Source organism: Erinaceus europaeus, chromosome 9 (assembly GCF_950295315.1).
Source record: "Erinaceus europaeus chromosome 9, mEriEur2.1, whole genome shotgun sequence".
Lineage (NCBI taxonomy): Eukaryota > Metazoa > Chordata > Mammalia > Eulipotyphla > Erinaceidae > Erinaceus > Erinaceus europaeus.
Window position 1 is genome coordinate 101,604,178 of NC_080170.1, and position 21,039 is coordinate 101,625,216.

At 39.0% G+C, this 21,039-nt stretch overlaps 1 protein-coding gene across 20 annotated transcripts in view; it reads left to right on the forward strand.

Annotated features, from left to right (window-relative positions):
- The first annotated feature begins 4,208 nt into the window (after positions 1–4,208).
- Positions 4,209–21,039, forward strand: part of ABI3BP (ABI family member 3 binding protein) — a 234,530-nt gene continuing 217,699 nt past the window's right edge. For 19 of the 20 annotated variants that reach the window (XM_060198449.1, XM_060198451.1, XM_060198456.1 and 16 more), the window contains exon 1: positions 4,210–4,387. In XM_060198449.1, the coding sequence (XP_060054432.1) occupies positions 4,309–4,387 (79 nt within the window). In that variant the 5' untranslated portion in view covers positions 4,210–4,308. Of the gene's footprint in view, positions 4,388–21,039 lie in introns of all 20 variants that reach the window. The other variant, XM_060198467.1, reaches the window with a different exon arrangement.

A 21,039-nucleotide genomic window follows, 5' to 3' on the forward strand; every position in this document is an offset into this window, starting at 1 on the left:
GCTTTCCCATTCTCTAGCCCTCTGGGAGCATGGACCCAGGGTCATTGTGGGTTGCAGAAGATAGAAGGTCTGGCTTCTGTAATTGCTTCCCCGCTGAACATGGGCGTTGACCGGTCGGTCCATACTCCCAGTCTGCCTCTCTCTTTACCTAGTAGGGTGGGTCTCTGGGGAAGCGGAGCTCCAGGACACATTGGTGGGATCTTCAATCCAGGGAAGCCTGGCCGGCATCCTGATGGCATCTGGAACCTGGTGACTGAAAAGAGAGTTAACATACGAAGCCAAACAAATTGTTGAGCACTGATGGACCCAAAGCTTGGAATAGTGGAGAGGAAGTGTTAGGGAGGTACTCACTGCAAACTCTACTGTACTTCTGCTTTCAGGTATATATTTTGCAGTAGTTTATGGATATGTGTGAAAATATGCTCTCTCTCACAGAAATAAACTGGTGTATATCTAGGTTTTGGGACTTTGTTAGAAAGTGAACCACCTGAGATGAAATTAGAGTATACTATGAAAGGAAAGGTCTCACCCGAGTAATGAAGCTGAAGGGTTGTCATTCCACACATGAAGTCTCTGGACACAGTCTGAAGTGAAGCATGTTGAGATGGCAATCGCTGCGTTGGTTAGGTTGTGATCGGCAGATGCAATATTATTTCATATGGATTGGGAGAGTCATACGGGAAAGTGAGCCCTATCCAAGGGTTCCAGGACTGGGGGAAGTAGGGACTCTAAAGTGGAGATGTGAGGTTCCTGCTGTCTTAGGGTTCAAAAAGACAATCGATAGTTAATGTTATCATCACATTGTTTGGTAATTGGGTTAACTTTGAAAAGTCCTTTTGTTAGGGTTTGCTGTACAGTATCCAGTATCTTGTATATAGCTGTGCTATTGGATGCTTCTGATCTATTTGGTCTAGGCTTTTGAGAGAGTCTGCATATCAATTACACAGCCTATATATTGAAAAGATTCTGTTTGTGTTTTGAAAAACTTCGAGACATACAATTAATTTTCCCCCTCTCATATTAATTAACTAGTGATTTATATGACTACATTTTACTAGGAGTGTACATAAACACCATTCCCACCACCAAAAGGCTGTGACCCATCCCTCCCACCCACTCCCATCCCCCACTCCCACCCCCCACTGTCCCAGGAAGCTGCATGTCTACCCCTCACCACAGGGTTTTTACTTTGGTGCCCTATTTCCAATTTGGTCAGGTCCGGCTTTTAGTTTTCCTTTCAGATCTTCTTACTCCACTTCTGTTGATGAGTGGGATCATCCCATACTCATCTTTATCTTTCTGACTTAGTTCACTTAACATAATTCCTTCTAGCTCTGTCCAAGATGGGTCAGAGAAGGTGGGTTCATTGTTCTTGATAGCTGCATAGTATTCCATTGTGTATATATACCACAGCTTTCTCAGCCACTCATCTGTTGTTGGGCACCTGGGTTGCTTCCAGGTTTTAGCTATTATGAATTGTGCTGCTATGAACATAGGAATACACACCTCTTTTTGGTTGGGTGTTATGGAGTCCTTGGGGTATAACCCCAGGAGAGGAATTACTGGGTCATATGGAAGGTCCATGTCTAGCCTTCTGAGAGTTTTCCAGACTGCTCTCCACAGAGGCTGGACCAATTTACATTCCCACCAGCAGTGTAAAAGGGTTCCTCTGTCCCCACATCCTCTCCAGCATTTGTTGCTACTGTCCTTTTTGATGTATGCCATTCTTACAGGAGTGAGGTGGTATCTTAGTGTTGTCTTAATTTGCATTTCTCTGACAATCAGTGACCTAGAGCAGTTTTTCATAAGTTTGTTAGCCTTTTGGATCTCCTCTGAGGTGAATGTTTTGTTCATATCCTCTGCCCATTTTTGGATGGGGTCATTTGCTTTTTTGGTGCAAAGTTTGCTGAGCTCTTTGTATATTTTGGTGATTAGTTTCTTGTCTGATGTCTGGCATGTGAAGATCTTCTCCCATTCTGTGAGGGGTCTCTTTGTTTGTTTAATAGTTTCTTTGGATGTGCAGAAGCTTTTCAATTTGATGTAGTCCCATTGGTTTGTTTCTGCTTTAGTCTTCCTTGCAATTGGGTTTGATTCATCAAAGATGTCCTTGAGGTGTAGGTGGAAAAGTGTTTTACCAATGTTTTCCTCTAAGTATTTGATTGTTTCTGGTCTGACATCTAGGTCTTTGATCCATTTGGAGTTGATTTTTGTTTCTGGTTAGATAAAGTGGTTCAATTTCATTCTTCTGCATGTTACAACCCAGTTTTCCCAGCACCATTTATTGAAGAGAGCCTCCTTTTTCCATTTAATCCTTTGGGCCCCCTTATCAAAGATTAGATGTCCATAGGTGTGGGGATCCTACTCTAATTCTTAACCCAAATTAAGTTATAGTCACCTCCTTGGTGTTACCGCTAGGACACCTTATTGACTGGCCTACTAAAGGCAGAAAATCCTATCGTTTCCAGGAGATGTGGTCAGAGCTCAAGCCACTAGTAGCTTCTCAGTCCACCATCTTCCGGGAACCCCCCTCCCCCTTACATCTTAATTTCTCTCTGTTGATATAAAAAATGAAGGAAGGGAGGGAGGCAGGGAGGAATGGAGGGAGGAAGAAAGAGAGAGAGAGAAAGAAGGAAAGAAAGAAAACAGGGGCTGGGTGGTGGCACACCTAATTAAGCGCACACATTACAATGCACAAGTACCCATGTTCAAGTCCCCAGTCCCCACCTGTAGGGGGGAAGCTTCACAAGTGGTGAAGTAGTGCTACAGGTGTCTCTCTGTCTTTCTTCCTCTCGGTCTCCCCTTAATCTCAATATCTGGCTGTCTCTGTCCATTAAATAAATAAAGATAATGGGGAAAAAAATTTTAAAAAGAAAGAAAACAACAGCAGCCAGAAGCAGTAGATTCATTCTGTAGACATCAAACCCCAGTGGCAAAAAATAAATTAAGTAAATTAAAAATAAGTAAATGTTAAAAAAGGCATTTAAAGTATCTTATTAACCCAGTTATTCCAGCAGTGCCTATATTTGTAGCAAATGAAGTAGGGAAAGAGAGATCACATGATCTTTACATGTAGACATACTCAGCTAAGAGTTATAGCTCTACTTAATTGTGGAATTTACTGTTGTCATTGTTTTCGGGAATTGCCATTTATCAAAAGCTTACTCTTTGAAAAATCCTGCCGGCAAATGTAAGAAATTCTATGAAATGGACACCATTATCTCTATTTTGGAATTTAAGATTTAATAATCACCACACACAAAGGGCAAAGACAAAATGAGGGGGGGATTACTGCAGAGCATTCCCTGCTGTTGTGTTATTCCTATGTGGTTCAGGACCTTGAATCCTGGCCCTGCCTGGTGAACTATTCTTATGGCCCTGTGTTTCTCTCTCTCTCTCTTTCTCTCTGCCTTACTTTCATTAAAAATCATGCCATTTTAACCCTCCGTTTCATTCCAGAGTTCATTCAAATGATTAATCTTTCACACACTCTGGCTTGCCCATGACACTCAACTTCCCTGAGTCTTTGTTTTCTCCTTTAATAAAATTAGAGTGCTAACATATCTCCTATACAGATATTATGAAAACTAAAATGCAATAACAGAGTTGAAGACTCTTCACAGAGCCTGGTCTAGAACTTGGGTTAATTAGCGATAGTAATTTCTCTGTTTGTTACATCCTGCTTTGTGGAAGATATGTATGCAGTTGTGTATATATTTGTGTGTATGCACATGTGTGTTAGATATAATAAGTAGCGGTGTAGCCAATAACTTAATCTAAGAGCTTTTCAAAGTATTGGAATCAGAATTGTTCAAAGTGTATTTTTATGGGTTTACTCCCATTTAAAAGAAGAATTGGATAGGTTTACTAGATAATTAAAAACAGTCTTTCCTCACACACAGTTTTATTTTCTATTTTTAACATTCCAATGGCTTGAAGTAGATCTTTTTTTGGATTTTTAAAAAAACAGTTTATCAAATGTTACAAATCTTCCCAAGAAGCTTTTCATTCACAAATACAGAATTATCATAATTAAAAAAAATTTTTTTATATCGTAGAGAGAGAAGAAGAATTGACTACAATTTAGCAGAGGGAAATGTGATGAAATGTTTTTGCTGTGTGCCTTTTTTCCTTTGGTGTGTGTGGGAAAGGGTGTGATGTCATTTTGTCTCCACCCCCTGTGAGTAAGCCCACAGCATAGCTAAGTGCAGCTGCCTGCCTCTGTCACTGGGAGACAGTTCTCTTAAATGCTGCTTCAGGGCTGTGGGCTACCCACCAGCATCACTGCCCAAGGGAGGTGGCAAATGCAACATGTTCTCCAGCTTGGGGTGTCTACTTCTCTGTGGAAGTATTGCACTAGTCCTGGGAAATGCACAGAAATTGCCAAAAGGCAAGTAGCTCTGATATCTTTTTTTTTTTTTTTTTAAAGATAGATTTTAAGAGATCGTCTTTTAAATGTTGATATAAATGTGATCTGCTTTACCATATGGGAGAATAGTTAATCTGCAGGGTCAAAGTTGAAATGTACTGAAGGAGGTGTTTAAACCTGTACTTTTTTTTTCTCTTTCTGTTGATTGTATTTCACTTGCAGCTCTTTATGGCGAAAATGAAAACCAACTTTTTTTTTTTTGCATTTAGCAGATGTTCACAGAGCTTGAATGATATAATTTTAAACTACAGTGCTTGCATATTGAGTCATATTATGTAGATGGATATTGTAGTCTATCAAAATGAGTTGCTTGGTGTTTTAATTGCCCCTCTCCAGAGACCAAAGCAGACCTAATTTAAGGTTTGAAAGAAGCTAATTCTGAAACCTTGAGTCTTTGTTGTACACCTCGCACAAACCTGTGAACTAGGAGGCTGATGGATTCTTGGCAGGGCACACCAAAGCAGAGTCGTGGGTTAATTTGTAGACACTTCTCTCCAGTGGAGTTTGGAAGCAGTTTTAATGTAGTGGACAGAGTGTACCCCCCCTCCTTTCTGGTTAAATTTCTTTTATTTTAGTGTTGGTATTTTGTTTACAAATGTCATTTAAAGAAAACTAAAACAGTCCCTTTGAATCTATCAGCACCAAAGGGAGTGGGTAGCAGGGAGGAGTGGAGAACTTCTATCTTTGAACATAAATGCTGCATGAACTTCTCAGTTCCTTTGCCGAGGCAACTTTCTAAGCTAAGCCTAGGTCTGTAAAAGTTTTTTTTTTTTTTTTAAGTTGCAGACTGCTGTAGTCAGCAGGATTATAAAAAAAAACAGCCATTATGAAACTTACCAGCCCATTATGACGGAAAATACTGGGGGTGATGTAGAAACACCTCCTTGTGAGAGAGCTGGTATGCATAATCAAAAAGAAAGGTTGTTAGAGGCTGAACAACCCAAAGATTCTTCCTAGGATCCTTTACTCCAGTACCATCTTCTCCCAAATGAAAACTATCCTCTGCTTTCTGTGTTAAATGATACTTGAACCTAGAATGCAGAGGCTGGAGAGTTTGATTAGTTGATATTCCATTATCTTAGGGTGAAAATTGATCTAAGAAAAAAAAAAAGGATGAAATTAACCTCAGCTCAGATTGGATACTTAAACAAAGAAAACTAAAAGCAGCCAGTATTAGATCTTTTCTTTTACCAAGAATTTAGATCTTTGATTCTAATACAACCTCTTCAGTAAGTCAATGCAATGCTGAAAGTCTCAGCATTCAAAAATAATTCTCCTTGCTGTTGAAGTATTTAATAAGGACCCAATAAAAGAGAGAAATCTGAGGCTTTTCTCAGGCTCAATACCTACAGGTGGTTTTATTTTTACCCTGTATCACTCTGTGAGAATGTTAACTGTGATTTTGTTATTGCACACTTGTGTAGATTCTAAACTTTTAGGTTCAAGTCTCAAGACATGATTTTCCTTTATTTAAAAAAACAAAAAAGGTGGGAGTTGGGCGGTAGTGCAGCAGATTAAGCGCGCTTGGCACAAAGCGCAAGGACCAATGTAAGGCTCCAGGTTTGAGCCCCCGGCTCCCCACCTGCAGGGGAGTCGCTTCACAGGTGGTGAAGCAGGTCTGCAGGTGTCTATTTTTCTTTCTCCCTCTCTGTCTTCTCCTCCTCTCTCCATTTCTCTCTGTCTTATCCAACAACACTGACAACAATAATAACTACAACAATAAAACAATAAGGGCAACAAAAGGGAATAAATAAATAAATAATTTTTTAAAAGGCATCTGCAAAACAGTTGTCTAGGCCATTCAAATAATTTTATTTTGACCTAGGTTAATTAAAAAAATTGTAGTCTTGGCATGTGAATCTGTCATATCAAAATAATTATATTATTAAAGTAAATGACAAGTCCTCTTGTCTTTAATGCTGTTTTTTTTTTTTTAAAGATTATTATGGAAGCTATTGAGGGACATCCTCTAACCAAAGTCACCTTTCTCTAACTATATTCCAGCAAGAGGAATACTGTTCTCAAAGAATCTTGGGGCAGGCATCTGTTTCCCATCGATAACTTGGGGAACCTTCATTTTTTTTTAAAGATTTTTTTAATATTTATTCCTTTCTGTTGCCCTTGTTTTATTGTTGTAGTTATTATTGTTGTTGTTGATGTTGTTATTGTTGGATAGAACAGAGAGAAATGGAGAGAGAAGGGGAAGACAGGGGGAGTAAAGATAGACACCTGCAGACCTGCTTCACCGCCTGTGTGTGACTCCCCTGTAGGGGAGCCAGGGGCTTGAACTGGGATCCTTATGCGGGTTCCTGTGCTTTGCGCCACCTGCTTTTAACCCGCTGCACTATCACCCGACTCCCAGGGAACCTTCATGTTTTATCTGCTTTGGGATCACAATAAGCCTTAGGGTTTTATACCTTTTGGAGAGTTTTCTTTAAAGAAAATGTCCATTTTTTATCTCCCACTGTTTCCCAAATCCATTTGACTAAGAATCCTTTTTCAATTAAATAGCTATCATATCTTAACAAGAGCTTGTCATTCACAGAACACATTTGGGAACACAATGAACTAAATAAGGGGGTGGGGGAGAGGGGAAATTAAAAGGCTTTCTTCTTCCTTTGCAGTTCAAGAAGATGGAATCTTGGAGCTCTAGAAAGGACATTAACCTAGTGGTTTGGATCTATGGACCAGTAAAAGACAGTCATACATTTTTGGTACCAGGTTTCATGATAGAAGACATAGTTGAATTTCACCATAGGAAGATACTCAATGGGGAAAATCCCATTGTTCATAGAAACTAGTCATTTTAATAACAGGCTTTTTATTTTATTTTGTTTTGTTTTCATTTCAGCACAATCTGATGGTAAAAACCTACCACAGATCAATATTTGGGGACCACTCATCTAACTTCATAATTTTATATTTGAAGAAACCCAGAGACAGGGAAATTTAGTCACTCCCACATTTAAGGCAGAACCAGAACTGGATCCCGGGCTTCTGACTTGAAATTCCAATAAACTTATCTCTTGTTTGCTTCCTATGAGCTGGTACCTTCCTGTGAGCACATACTCTATCTTAGTAGTTTTGTTCTGTGGTATAGTACAAATTCTATACTTTGCTTGAATAAAATTGTTTTTTCATAAAGATTTTAAACAACTTAATCTTCATGTTTTCTCCAGGAAAATATCTACTAAGTGCATGACTATTTACATATGTATATGTATATATATATATATATATATATATATGTAGTTGATATATGTAGTCATTTAACTATAGGAAAAATAAAATTTTAACTGAAAGTAACTTGTGATGTGTTATGCCTGCCTATGTAACAAGCCATATAAGTTATTATGGACAATAAGATATTGGAAGAATTTTTTCATATTTTTTTTATTTGCTCCCACCCATCTCCTAGTCTCTCTCTCTCTCTGTATAAAATTAGGCACTTTTTTGTTTTTAAACTAATATTAATGAAACACTTATTTTTTTCTTATTCTTAATGATGATACTCTTGGAAAATAATTTACTTCAGTTAATTAGTTTTCCCACCCATAAAATGGGATAGCAGTAACTACCTCAGTCTTTTGAGATTAAATAATATGAGATGCAGTGCTTTTAGCAAAGGATCTGGCAGAAGATGTATTTCATCAACATTGAGTCAATAAAACTGTTGCATTGTCTTAACATACTTAAGACTATTCATGCTGGACTGGAACGATAACTCACTGGGTAGGGTGTGTGACGTATCATGCACGTGGCTCAGGTTCTAATTCTAGAGCTGGGGGAAGGCCTGCTGTTTCCATGTCTCTCCCTACCCGTGTCTCTCTAGCTGAATTAAAATGTCAGCCCACGAGCAGTGAAATAATGAATGCATGAGGTCCTAGCTCTGTAAAATCAATCAGTTAACCAATGGAAATAACATGCAATCTTGTATCCAAGTTGTCAGATGAATCTCCATACAAGGTTGCAAGCTCTTGGAGAAAAGGTGAGGCAAGAGTGTGAAGTGTCCTTCTTCATGACAAAGAGAGAGGGACTTCCTACCACATGCTGGCCATTGTCAACCCACAAAATCAAACTGCTCTCTTCTCTCTAAGAGCTGCACCTTTCCTTTAGAATTAACTTTTCCACAGGCAAAGCCTCATAAAGTCTCCAGGGGAGATCCTCTTGAACTTGTCTTTCGGGGAGGTGCATTAGACCATAACACAGAGCCCTTGGAGAAGAATTACCACATTGTTTTACACTTCTAAACCCCAGGTGCTCTAGCTACCTCTCAGAATCTTTATTCTTGGCGCAATTGAACCCCCCCCCCCACTAGAGGCTAAAGTAAAAACCACAGAGAACAATCTGTAGTGAAAGAAGCCAGCAAACGCTTATAATGGGGCACAAGGGATTTGACACATCTCTACAGAAATATGTGTAGGAAGGCTGCAATCAGCCAGAATGTAAAGGCTACTATTTCTTGACAATTATGTCAGTCCTCCTGAGGCATGTGTGAAGAAAAGCACAGAGGAACATCCCAGCTGCAAGTGCAGTCAGATGGCGCAAGGTCATGAGGCTCTGGCATGTGACTCTTGGCTTGTGCAGTGCTAGGAGGCAGCTGTTATCTGTCACATGTTCTTACCTGACAGAGAAAATCTCTTTTAACTCCAAGGACAAAGCATGCAGGAGAGGTGAGAATCACAGCCATAACTTTCATAGTTATTTATGACTTCTAGATAATATCCTTTGAGGTCACAATGTATGTGGCTAGATATTTTTATAGCAACATATATTTAAAAATATGTAGGGCTAACTATGGAAAAAATCTAACTAAATTCCTAAAACTCCCTGATAAGGCAGGTATTGTGTTAGTCTCATGTTAACAGAGCATAAAATTGTTTCCTCAGTGTATTAAGTGACTTGTCCAATCTTATAGGCCTCAAGTGGTCAAAGACTGCATCTTTGATTTTGTCATAATAATAGTTCCCTGCTCTGGGTAAAGATAATGCTAATTAATACAACTAACAAATGATAGTTCATAGGCCACAGAGGTAGGGAGAACATGCATTAGGGAGAACATGCATTGGCACCTGTCTTCAGGAAGCAGACCACTTAATGGAGCAGAGTGGACTATAAAGGTTTAACTATAACCAAGTGAGACCGTCCTTGAATTTGGGTGGAGCACAAAGAACTTCGAGAATAACCAGAAAGAGAAACTTAACTTGGAAGGATCAAGAATTCAGAGAGGATAAGAAACCAAGGAGAAGTCTGCAAGACAAATTGGAACAAGGAGAAGAATGGCAGAGAGATGAGGAGCTTTCCAGTACCTGTAGCTGCCTGGCTAGATCCAGGCAAACTCCCAGAGCCAGAGCTCAGCAGGTGTTAAACTACTCAGAGGGACAGCCAAGACCAAGAAGTCCCCACAGGATACAACTGTCTTCCTTGCCTCTGTCTGCCCTGACTCCCCAAGATTTATTGCAAAGAGGAAATAGTGTTGTCTTTGGAGAAGAAGGCTCCTATGTCTTGCTCTGTAGCCTTTCCCAGCCACTCAGCTAGGGCTTTGCTCTCATTTACTTGTAGAGCCCTCACAATGTCACTTTGACAGAACAAGAATGTGCCATTCCAATGACCCCGTTGATTTCCCAGTGGAAGGGTGGTTGAGACTATCTATATAGCGTTGGGGGGGGGAGGAGATCTCTTTTTATTTAAAACAGAAGTGGAGTGGGGGTGGCATTATAGTAAGAAGTACAGAAGTAACCTGGTGGTTGGGATTCTGTTTTTACTTGAATGCAATTATATATATGTATGTATGTATACATATTCTTGAATATGTGTGCATTAGAAAGTACACTGCAGAAAGAGTTCCATTACTAAAATAAAACATTTTACCTGTTCCCTGATTGCCATGAATAAAAAATAGGTATGGTGAAGTTGTACCCCTCTTATCCTATGTTTCCCTCTTATGAATGTTTCCTTTTTATAAATAAAAAAATAAAAATAAATAGGTATGGGGGCCAGGCGGTAGCACAGCAGGTTAAGCGCACATGGCACAAAACATAAGGACCAGCACAAGGATCCTGGTTAGAGACCCTGGCTCTCCACCTGCAGGGGGGTTGCTTTACAAGCGGTGAAGCAGGTCTGCAGGTGTCTATCTTTCTCTGCCCCTCTCTGTCTTCCCCTCTTCTCTCAATTTCTCTCTGTCCTATCCAACAGCAATGACAACAATAATAATGACAACAACAAGGGCAACAAAATGGGAAAAATGGCTTCCAGGAGCAATGGATTTGTAGTGTAGGCACTGAGCCCCAGCAATAACCCTGTAGGATATATATGAATTTGAAATAGCTGAATTTAATAAAAATAAAGTTTAGTAAAAACTAAGGACATAAATGGATAGTATGATATGAGAGATTACTAGAATAGCAAATATAAAAATAGAGAAGATACTAAAAATAGAGTGACAGTGGTTTAAGTATGAATGTATTTGGTTAAAATAATACTTAAAGCATACTGTGACTATATTACTTTTTTCTTTACCTAGTTCCATCTTCAGCACCACATTTAAAAAAAATGTTTACTTATAAAATGGAAACACTGACAAGACCATAGGATAAGAGGAGTAAAACTCCACACAATTCCCACCACCAGAACTCCATATCCCATCCCCTCCCCTGGTAGCTTTCCTGTTCTTTAGGGTTAAAGAAGAGGTTAAAGAGGTTAAGAAGAAGAGGTTGAAGAGGTTAAGAAGGTTAAAGAAGAGGTTAAAGAGGTTAAATATATTCCAGTGTGCTGCCTCTCTGAGGAGAGAGTGAACCCTTGCAAGGATGTAGCTTAGAAGTGCTTTCTTTATTTTCGACCAAATGCCAAGGTGGAATTTCAGATTTCCTTTTCTCCTTAAACATCACTTTTTGATTTTTCCATGCTGTTAGCTGATAAGAAAACATTCTGGTTTTTCCAGGGACTGTGTGGGGAATCCACTGTGCACAAGTGTGCGGGGGCGTGCGTGCCCTAGAGGCCTCGTTCTCTGAGAGCTGCAGACTCTGCCTTAAAGGAGGAGTCTAGAGCGCCTGCCAAAGTCACGCTGGCAGAGATCTCTGGAATTCAGGCCTGTTACAGATATTCCATCAAGGGATACAGGACAGTTTCTTTCTCCTTCAACTTTCCCAGTGGACTTAAAAGCATCTTTAGCCAGTGAATTCAGGACAAGGTGTCAGATGATCAATCTCTCTTCCTTCCTCTCCTGGCTCTTCTTCAAATACCCTTAAGATTCTCTTGTCAGTCATAGAATAGGTCCTTCATGAGGCTGGTCACGCTGTGTAGTTATATTATGACTTGGCAAGATAAATAATAGAAAACGGCCGTAAGGGCTAGTAGGTAAAATGCAGGGATAATGTGAGTCTGGATAATTGGTCTGGCCACTCTGAACATCAGGGGTTTTTTTCTCTGAAAAAAAAAAAAAAGGAATGATGAAAAAAAAAAATTTTTAGCTTTCACTAGTGAGGGATTTTATGGTGACTTTCACAGATTTTTTGGTAGTCACTTTTTTAATCTAAGAAAGAGCATGTGGAGACATGTTTTTGAAAACTCTTCCTGCTGTGGCAGCTACAGGAAGATCTGGACACTCTAGATTCTTGGAAGCTTTCTGAAAGGATGCTGAGCTAAGAAATGCTCGGTTACTGGATGCTGAAATCTCATGTGTCATCCCCAGAGTGACTATTGGAGAGTCTAAAGCACTGTGAAAATTTTTTTTTTAAATGAAATTCTTGCGGTAAGTATCCCACTCTTGTTCCCTTATCTCTCTCTCCTTGCAGGGGATTTGTAAGGCTCTGAGCAGAGCAGCTTTCCCTTTTGTTGTGAAAGCTTTAGGCGTATAAGCTATTGTCATTGGCTATATCTCTCCATGTGTCCTTAGTATATAGTTCTGTGTGACTTAACTTTTGCCCCTGGGCACTTATTGCCATCCCTCTGGTTGATTTGCTGTCACTGAGTTGGTCTGACCAGGTCATCTAATGAGACAGTTTTATTTTTTCCTAATCTCTTTTCTTGTCACCCTCCTCCTCCTGCCCCCCATTCCTCTTTCTTTAACACTATGAGTCCTTAGAACTTTCTCCTGGCTTTCCACCCTGATTTCAGCCACATTTTGGCCACATTGGCCCTCCTCACCTCACAGCTGATTTTCCATCTTTTGGATATAGCAGGAAACATTCCTTTGGAAGATAATACACACTTTATTTTCCTTTCAAGACAATTGTTTCTGTGTCTGACATACACAGACTTGCAAGAAGCACACATGCATATTCATTTGATAAGCCATGCCTGTATAAGATTGGGAAAACTGTAATTTGCTATCCACATCAAACTTTTTTTTTTTTTTTGTAGACTGGAGGCTTCACACATGCACAGTTTCACTGCTCTTGAGCTAACTTCTTTTTAATTTTTATTTCAGAGAGAGAGAAAGGGAGAGAAACCTCAGTACCAGAGCTTCTCCTGCTGTAGTAACGTACCTAGTAGTGCTGGGATTCAAACTGGGCCAACCACATGCAATGCACAGACCTACCCAGTGAGCTATCTTCTGGTACCATAGTTTATTTTTAAATAATTTTGACTGTGGTATAAGTCACTACTTCATTTGACTTGGAAAACATATATTTATTGACTTATTTATTGACATATAAACACTACATATTGTTAATCTTTAGATTTTTAATCAAGACACAAAACAATAGTAGTCAAAATGTATGATTATGTTTCTAGGTCTAGTAATGTATGCTTACACACATGTATGTCTGTTTATTTTCTCAGTTCACCATGTAATACAAATTTAAAAATATGAACTATTTAAAAATATGAACTAGGTGAGTGTCCTAGGTATGAATTCAAATTGGTGTGATCCACCATTGATTTTTGATCAATCAATGTGCAGACACTATTCTGGTATAGGATTTTGCTCTTACGTAGAATAATCTAGTTGCAACATTCTTTATAAGCAGTATATTCACTGGAGCAAATGATTATTTTGTTTTTGCTTTGAGAATAGTAAATCAAATTCAAAATATTGATATTACAACAAAATGGTCAGAATGATTAGTAAAAGATATAATTGAATTGCATTAAGTAACTGTATTTCTTTATTTTTATTTTTTATGCAGTCAAACTTAAAAAAAATTATTATCCTTTTTTATTTATTGGATAGAGATAGCCAGGAACTGAGAGGGAAAAGGGAGACAGAGAGGAGGAGAGACAGAGACACTTGCAACACTGCTTTACCACTTGTAAAGTTTTCCTCCTATAGGTGGAGACCGGGGACTCGAACACGGGCACTTGCGAATTGTGATTATGTGTGCTCAACCAGGTGCGCCACCACCTGGCCCCTCTTTTTACATTTTTTTTTTTACATAGTTTATTTATTTATTGTTTTCACCACAGAACTTCTTAGTTGTGGTTTATGGTGCCAGGGATTGAATTTAAGACCTGGAAATCTCAGGCATGAAAGTTTTCTGCAGAATCACTATGCTCTATTCCCAGCCTCTAACCCTTTATTTATTAACTGGGTATTTACAAAGTATCAGTAACAATATTATGTTCTTATATATACTTATAGCTGTAGCTAGTTGCTTAATCTTCCAGTTCATAAGTCTTCTCCATGTTAAGAATGAGTTTTCTACTATTGTGCTGAGTGAAAATAGTGGGGCTTAATGATATATCAAGGTAGTATCATCCAATTCTAGACCCAGGTAGAAATAACAGGATATTGTCCTTTACTGAAGACTAATATATTCATAAATTTATTTAGCAAATGCACATATAGTCCGTTAACAGTGTGTCAGGCACTATGTAAAGAATTTTATCAATTTAACTCACTCAGTTCTTTTAAGGGTTGTATGAGTAAGAAACAATCGTGAACTATCTTACAAGTAAGGTTATTGGTCTCGGAAAAGTCACGACATATTTTTGCATAGGAAAATATGTCATGACTTTTTCAACAACTTAATGTTTTGAACAAAGTCACATGGCTGGAGAGCCAGGATTCATATTCAGTCAACCTGGTTCTACAGCCTAGGTTAAGTAACTACATTTCTTTATTTTTTTTTAAAATTTTTTATTTAAGAAAGGATTAATGAACAAAAACATAAGGTAGGAGGGGTACAACTCCACACAATTCCAACCACCCAATCTCCATAACCCACCCCCTCCCATGATACCTTTCCTATTCTCTAGCCCTCTGGGAGCATGGACCCAGGGTCATTGAGGGTTGCAGAAGGTAGAAGGTCTGGCTTCTGTAATTGCTTCCCCGCTGAACATGGGCGTTGACTGGTCGGTCCATATTCCCAGTCTGCCTCTCTCTTTCCCTAGTAGGGTGTGTCTCTGGGGAAGCTGAGCTCCAGGACACATTGGTGGGGTCTTCAATCCAGGGAAGCCTGGCCAGCATCCTGGTGGCATCTGGAATCTGGTGATTGAAAACAGAGTTAACATACGAAGCCAAACAATTTGTTGAGCAATCATGGATCCCAAGCTTAGAATAGTGGAGAGGAAGTGTTAGGGAAGTGTTAGTGAGAGGAAGTGTAAGTGTACTCACTGCAAACTCTACTGTACTTCTGCTTTCAGGTATATATTTTGCAGTAGTTTATGGATACGTGTGCACATAAGCTCTCTCTCACAGAAACTGGTGTATATCTAGGTTATGGGACTTTGTTAGAAAGTGAACCACCTGAGATGAAATTAGAGTGTACTATAAAAGGAAAGGTCTCACCTGAGTAATGAAGCTGAAGGGTTGTCATTCCACATGTGAAGTCTCTGGACACAGTCTGAGGTGAAGCATGTTGAGGTGGCAATCGTTGCATTGGTTAGGTTGTGATCGGCGGATGCAATATTATTTGGTATGGATAGGGAGACGCATACGGGAAAGTGGGCCCTATCCAAGGGTTCCAGGACTGGGGGAAGTAGGAGCTCTGTAGTGGAGATGTGAGGTTCCTGCTGTCTTAGGGTTCAAAAAGACAATCGATAGTTAATGTTATCATCACATTATTTGGTAATTGGGTTAACTTTGAAAAGTCCTTTTGTTATGGTTTGCTGTACAATATCCAGTATCTTGTATATAGCTGTGCTATTGTATGCTTCTAATCTACTTGGTCAAGGCTTTTGATAGAGTTCGCATATCAAATACACAGCGTATATATTAAAAAGATTCAGTTTGTGTTTTCAGAAACTTTGAGACATACAACTGATTTTCCCCCTCTCATATTAATTAACTAATGATTTATATGTCTACATTTTGCTAGGAGTGTACATAAACACCATTCCCACCACCAAAAGACTGTGACCCATCCCTCCCACCCACTCCCACCCCCCACTGTCCCAGGAAGCTGCATGTCTACCCCTCACCACAGGGTTTTTACTTTGGTGCCCTACTTACAATTTGATCAGGTCCTGCTTTTAGTTTCCCTTTCAGATCTTCTTACTCCACTTCTGTTGATGAGTGGGATCATCCCATACTCATCTTTATCTTTCTGACTTAGTTCACTTAACATAATTCCTTCTAGCTCTGTCCAAGATGGGTCAGAGAAGGTGGGTTCATTGTTCTTGATAGCTGCATAGTATTCCATTGTGTATATATACCACAGCTTTCTCAGCCACTCATCTGTTGTTGGGCACCTGGGTTGCTTCCAGGTTTTAGCTATTATGAATTGTGCTGCTATGAACATAGGAATACACACCTCTTTTTGGTTGGGTGTTATGGAGTCCTTGGGGTATAACCCCAGGAGAGGAATTACTGGGTCATATGGAAGGTCCATGTCTAGCCTTCTGAGAGTTTTCCAGACTGCTCTCCACAGAGGCTGGACCAATTTACATTCCCACCAGCAGTGTAAAAGGGTTCCTCTGTCCCCACATCCTCTCCAGCATTTGTTGCTGCTGTCCTTTTTGATGTATGCCATTCTCACAGGAGTGAGGTGGTATCTTAGTGTTGTCTTAATTTGCATTTCTCTGACAATCAGTGACCTAGAGCAGTTTTTCATATGTTTGTTAGCCTTTTGGATCTCCTCTGTAGTGAATGTTTTGTTCATATCCTCTGCCCATTTTTGGATGGGGTCATTTGCTTTTTTGGTGCAAAGTTTGCTGAGCTCTTTATATATTTTGGTGATTAGTTTCTTGTCTGATTTCTGGCATGTGAAGATCTTCTCCCATTCTGTGAGGGGTCTCTCTGTTTGTTTAATAGTTTCTTTGGATGTACAGAAGCTTTTCAATTTGATGTAGTCCCATTGGTTTGTTTCTGCTTTAGTCTTCCTTTCAATTGGGTTTGATTCATCAAAGATGTCCTTGAGGTGTATGTGGGAAAGTGTTTTACCAATGTTTTTCTCTAAGTATTTGATTGTTTCTGGTCTGACATCTAGGTCTTTGATCCATTTGGAGCTGATTTTTGTTTCTGGTGAGATAAAGTGGTTCAGTTTCATTCTTCTGCATGTTTCAACCCAGAGAGCCTCCTTTTTCCATTTAATCCTTTGGGCCCCCTTATCAAAGATTAGATGCCCATAGGTGTTGGGATTTACTTCTGGGCTTTCAATTCTGTTCCACTGGTCTGTGTGCCTATCTTTGTTCCAGTACCATGCAGTGTTGATGATGATGGCTTTATAATATAGTTTAAGGTCTGGGAGTGTGATGTCTCCATTTCTGTTTCTTTTCCTCAAGATGGTTTTGGCAATTCTAGGTGTTTTCAGGTTCCAGATAAATGACTGTAGTGTTTGTTCTATTCTCTTAAAGAAGCTTGGTGGAACTTTGATGGGTATTGCATTAAATTTGTATATGACTCTGGGGAGAATATTCATTTTGATGATATTTATTCTTCTAATCCATGAGCATGGGATATCTTTCCATTTCTTGGTATCAGTTTCTATTTCCTTGAGTAGAGACTCATAGTTTTCAGCATACAAGTCTTTCACTTCTTTGGTCAACTTTATTCCTAGGTATTTGATTGATTTTGCTGAATCAGTAAATGGGAGTGATTTCTGGATGTCTTCTTCTTCAGATTCAGTGTTTGCATAAAGAAATGCCACTGATTTTTGTACATTGATTTTGTAGCCTGATACCTTGCTATATTGCCTAATAACTTCCAGTAATTTTCTACTGGATTCTTTAGGTCTTTCTATGTATACTATCATATCATCTGCAAATAGTGAGAGCTTGACTTCTTCCCTTCCAGTCTGTATTCCTTTGATTTCTTTCTCTTGCCTGATTGCTATGGCAAGAACTTCCAATACTATGTTGAAGAGTAACAGTGACAGTGGACAACCCTGTCTAATCCCCGATTTGAGGGGGAATGCTTTCAGCTTCTGTCCATTGAGTATGATGTTGGCTGTAGGTTTGCTATATATAGACTCCACTATCTTGAGGAATTTCCCATCTATTCCCATTTTTTGTAGAGTTTTGAGCATGAATGGGCGTTGGATTTTGTCAAAGGCTTTCTCTGCATCTATTGAAATAATCATGTGGTTTTTGGCTTTGCTTTTATTGATGTGGTGAATGACATTGATTGACTTACGGATGTTGAACCAGCCTTGCATTCCTGGGATGAATCCCACTTGGTCATGATGAACAATCTTTTTGATATGTTGCTGTATCCGGTTGGCCAAGATCTTGTTTAATATTTTGGCATCTATGTTCATCAGAGATATTGGTCTGTAGTTTTCCTTTTTTGTTCTGTCCCTATCAGCTTTTGGTATCAGGGTGATGTTGGCTTCATAGAAGGTGGAAGGGAGTATTCCTGTTTCTTCAATCTTATGGAATAGCTTAAGAAGTATGGGTATTAACTGTTTCCTGAAAGTTTTGTAGAATTCGTTTGTGAAGCCATCTGGTCCAGGACTTTTGTTGTTGGGGAGATTCTTAATAATGGTTTCAATTTCGTTGTCTGTGATTGGTACATTTAGATTTTGTAGTTCTTCTTGGTTCAGTTTTGGAAGGGCATAGGTTTCTAGGAATTGTTCCATTTCTTCCAGATTCTCTAGCTTGGTGGCATATAGTTCTTTATAGAAGTTTTGCAAGATTCTCTGGATTTCTGTGGTGTCAGTTGTGACATCTCCTCCATCGTTTACAGTTCTATTAATTTGAGTCTTCTCTCTTTTTTGTTTGGTGAGTCTGGCTAGGGATTAGTCAATTTTGTTTAATCTTTCAAAGAACCAACATTTGGCTTCATTGATCTTTTGTATGGTTCTTTTATTTTCAATGTTGTTTACTTCCACTCTAACTTTAGTGATTTCTGTCCTTCTGGTTGCTTTAGGGTTCCTTTGTTCCTCTTCCTCTAAGTCCTTGAGGTGTGCAGTAAGGTCGTTCATTTGAGCTTCCTCTTGGTGTTTAATATGTGATTGTATGGCTATAAGTTTCCCTCTCAGTACTGCTTTAGCTGTGTCCCAAATATTTTGATAGGTTGTGTCTTCATTTTCATTAGTTTCCAGGAACATTTGAATTTCCTGCTTGAGTGAGTCTCTGACCCGGTGGTCCTTTAGGAGCATGTTGTTTAGTTTCCAAATTCTGTGTCTTTTAATAATTGTCTGTTTGTGTTAAATGTTAGTTTTACTCCACTGTGGTCTCAGAAGGTACTTGGGATGATTTCAATGCTCTTGAATTTATTGATGCTGTCTTTGTGGCCTAACATGTGGTCTATTCTTGAGTATGTGTTATGTGGATTTGAAAAGAAGGTGTATTCCAGTTTTTTGGGGTGGAGGAGTCTGAAAATGTCCAAGAGGTCTAGTCTGTCGATCTCTTCATTCAATTCTCTTGTATCCTTATTGGTTCTCTGCTTTGTTGATCTGTCTAAGTGTGAGAGTGGGGTATTGAAGTCTCCCACTATTATTGTATTGCTATTGATGTATTTCTGAAATTCTTTCAGTAGATGCTTAATGTATTTAGATAGTCCCTCGTTGGGTGCATAGATGTTAATGATTAAGTCTTCTTGGCTGATTGATCCTCTAATCATTATGTAATGTCCTTGCCTATCTTTTATTACTTTATTTAATTTAAAATCTATCGTGTCTGAGATGAGAATGGCTGTTCCTGCCCTTTTTTGTGGTCCGTTAGCCTGTATGGTAGTTTTCCATCCTTTCACTTTAAGTCTGTGTTTATCTTGTTGTGACAGATGGGATTCTTGCAAGCAGCATATGGTTGGGTTATGTTTTCTGATCCATCCCCCCACCCTGTGCCTTTTGATGGGTGAGATTAAGCCATTGACATTTATTGATATTATGGATTTAATGTATTGTAGTGCCATTGTTCAAAAAAATTTGTTTGCTCTGATATATTGCAAGTATTATAGTGATATTCTTGTTTATAAGAGGTCTTTTAGTACCTCTATCAGGGCCGGCTTGGTGATGGTTGCCTCCTTTAACTGTTGTTTATCTAAGAATGTTTTGATGCCTCCATCTAGTTTGAATGAAAGTCTAGCCGGATATATTATCCTTGGTTGAAACCCTTTTTCATTCAGGGCTTGATAGATATCTTGCCACTCCCTTCTGGCTTTTGGAGTTTGAGTGGAGAAGTCTGCAGATAATCTTATGTGTTTTCCCTTGTATGTGACTTTTTGTTTCTCTCTTGCAGCCTTTAGGATCCTTTCTTTATCCTTCTTCTCATTGTGACTATGATGTGTCTTGGTGTCTTCAGGTCTGGGTTGATTCTGTTTGGTACTCTCTGGGCCTCTTGAACCTTGATATCCTTTCTGTTATTCAGGTCTGGGAAGTTTTCTTGTATTATTTCCTCTAGAATGTTTGCTTCCCCTTCCTCTCTTTCTTCCTCTGGCAGGCCAATTATATGAATGTTACTTCTTTTGAGATCATCCCATATGTCTCTGTTGTTGTTTTCAGTGTCTCTCAATCTCTTTTTAAGCTTTTTAACCTCTTTCTTTGTTTTCTCTAACTCATCCTCTGTCTGACTAATTCTGTTTTCTGCTTCTGTTAGTCTGCTTTCCCTTGCCTCAGCTTCTTTCTTCATTATAGCTATTTCAGCTTTCAGTTCTCTATTGCCTCAAGATAATCAGTATTTTCCTTGGGGGTCTCAACTGTTGTTTCCCTAATACTGCCATTCCTTTCCTCCAATGTTGTTTTCATTTCTGATTTGTAGTTTCTTCTGGGCTCTTGTCTTCATTCATTGGAGTAGCAGTTTTATTTGTTTTTGATCTACCCATTTTTTTTTATTTATGTGTTTCTTTTTTTTATGCTCTGTTGTTCCTCAGTTGTTGTGTCTTGAGTACAAGTATCACTGTACTAACAACCTTGCACTCAACAACCTCAGGAATTACAGTAGCAACTGAAGTAAGTATTGAAGTAGTTTAATCGTTACCAGTTAGCCAATTTTTCCAGTCTGTGAAAAAATAGTAACCAAATCCCAGTGAAGAGAGAGAAAAGAAAGAAAGGATAGCAAGAATAGACAGTTATACAAATCTACTATCTACTCTATATTCTAGGGTTAACAAGAGGGGAAAGGGAACTAGAGCAGAGATACACACATAGAGAGTCCGCTCTGAGTCAGATTTCTTCCCCAAAATAATTCACAAATTCAGAAAGGCAAAGAAGAATGAAGAAATGTATGACAAGATTAAAAAAAAAAAGAGGGAGAAAAGAAAAAAAAAGAGAGAGAAAAGGGAGAAGATA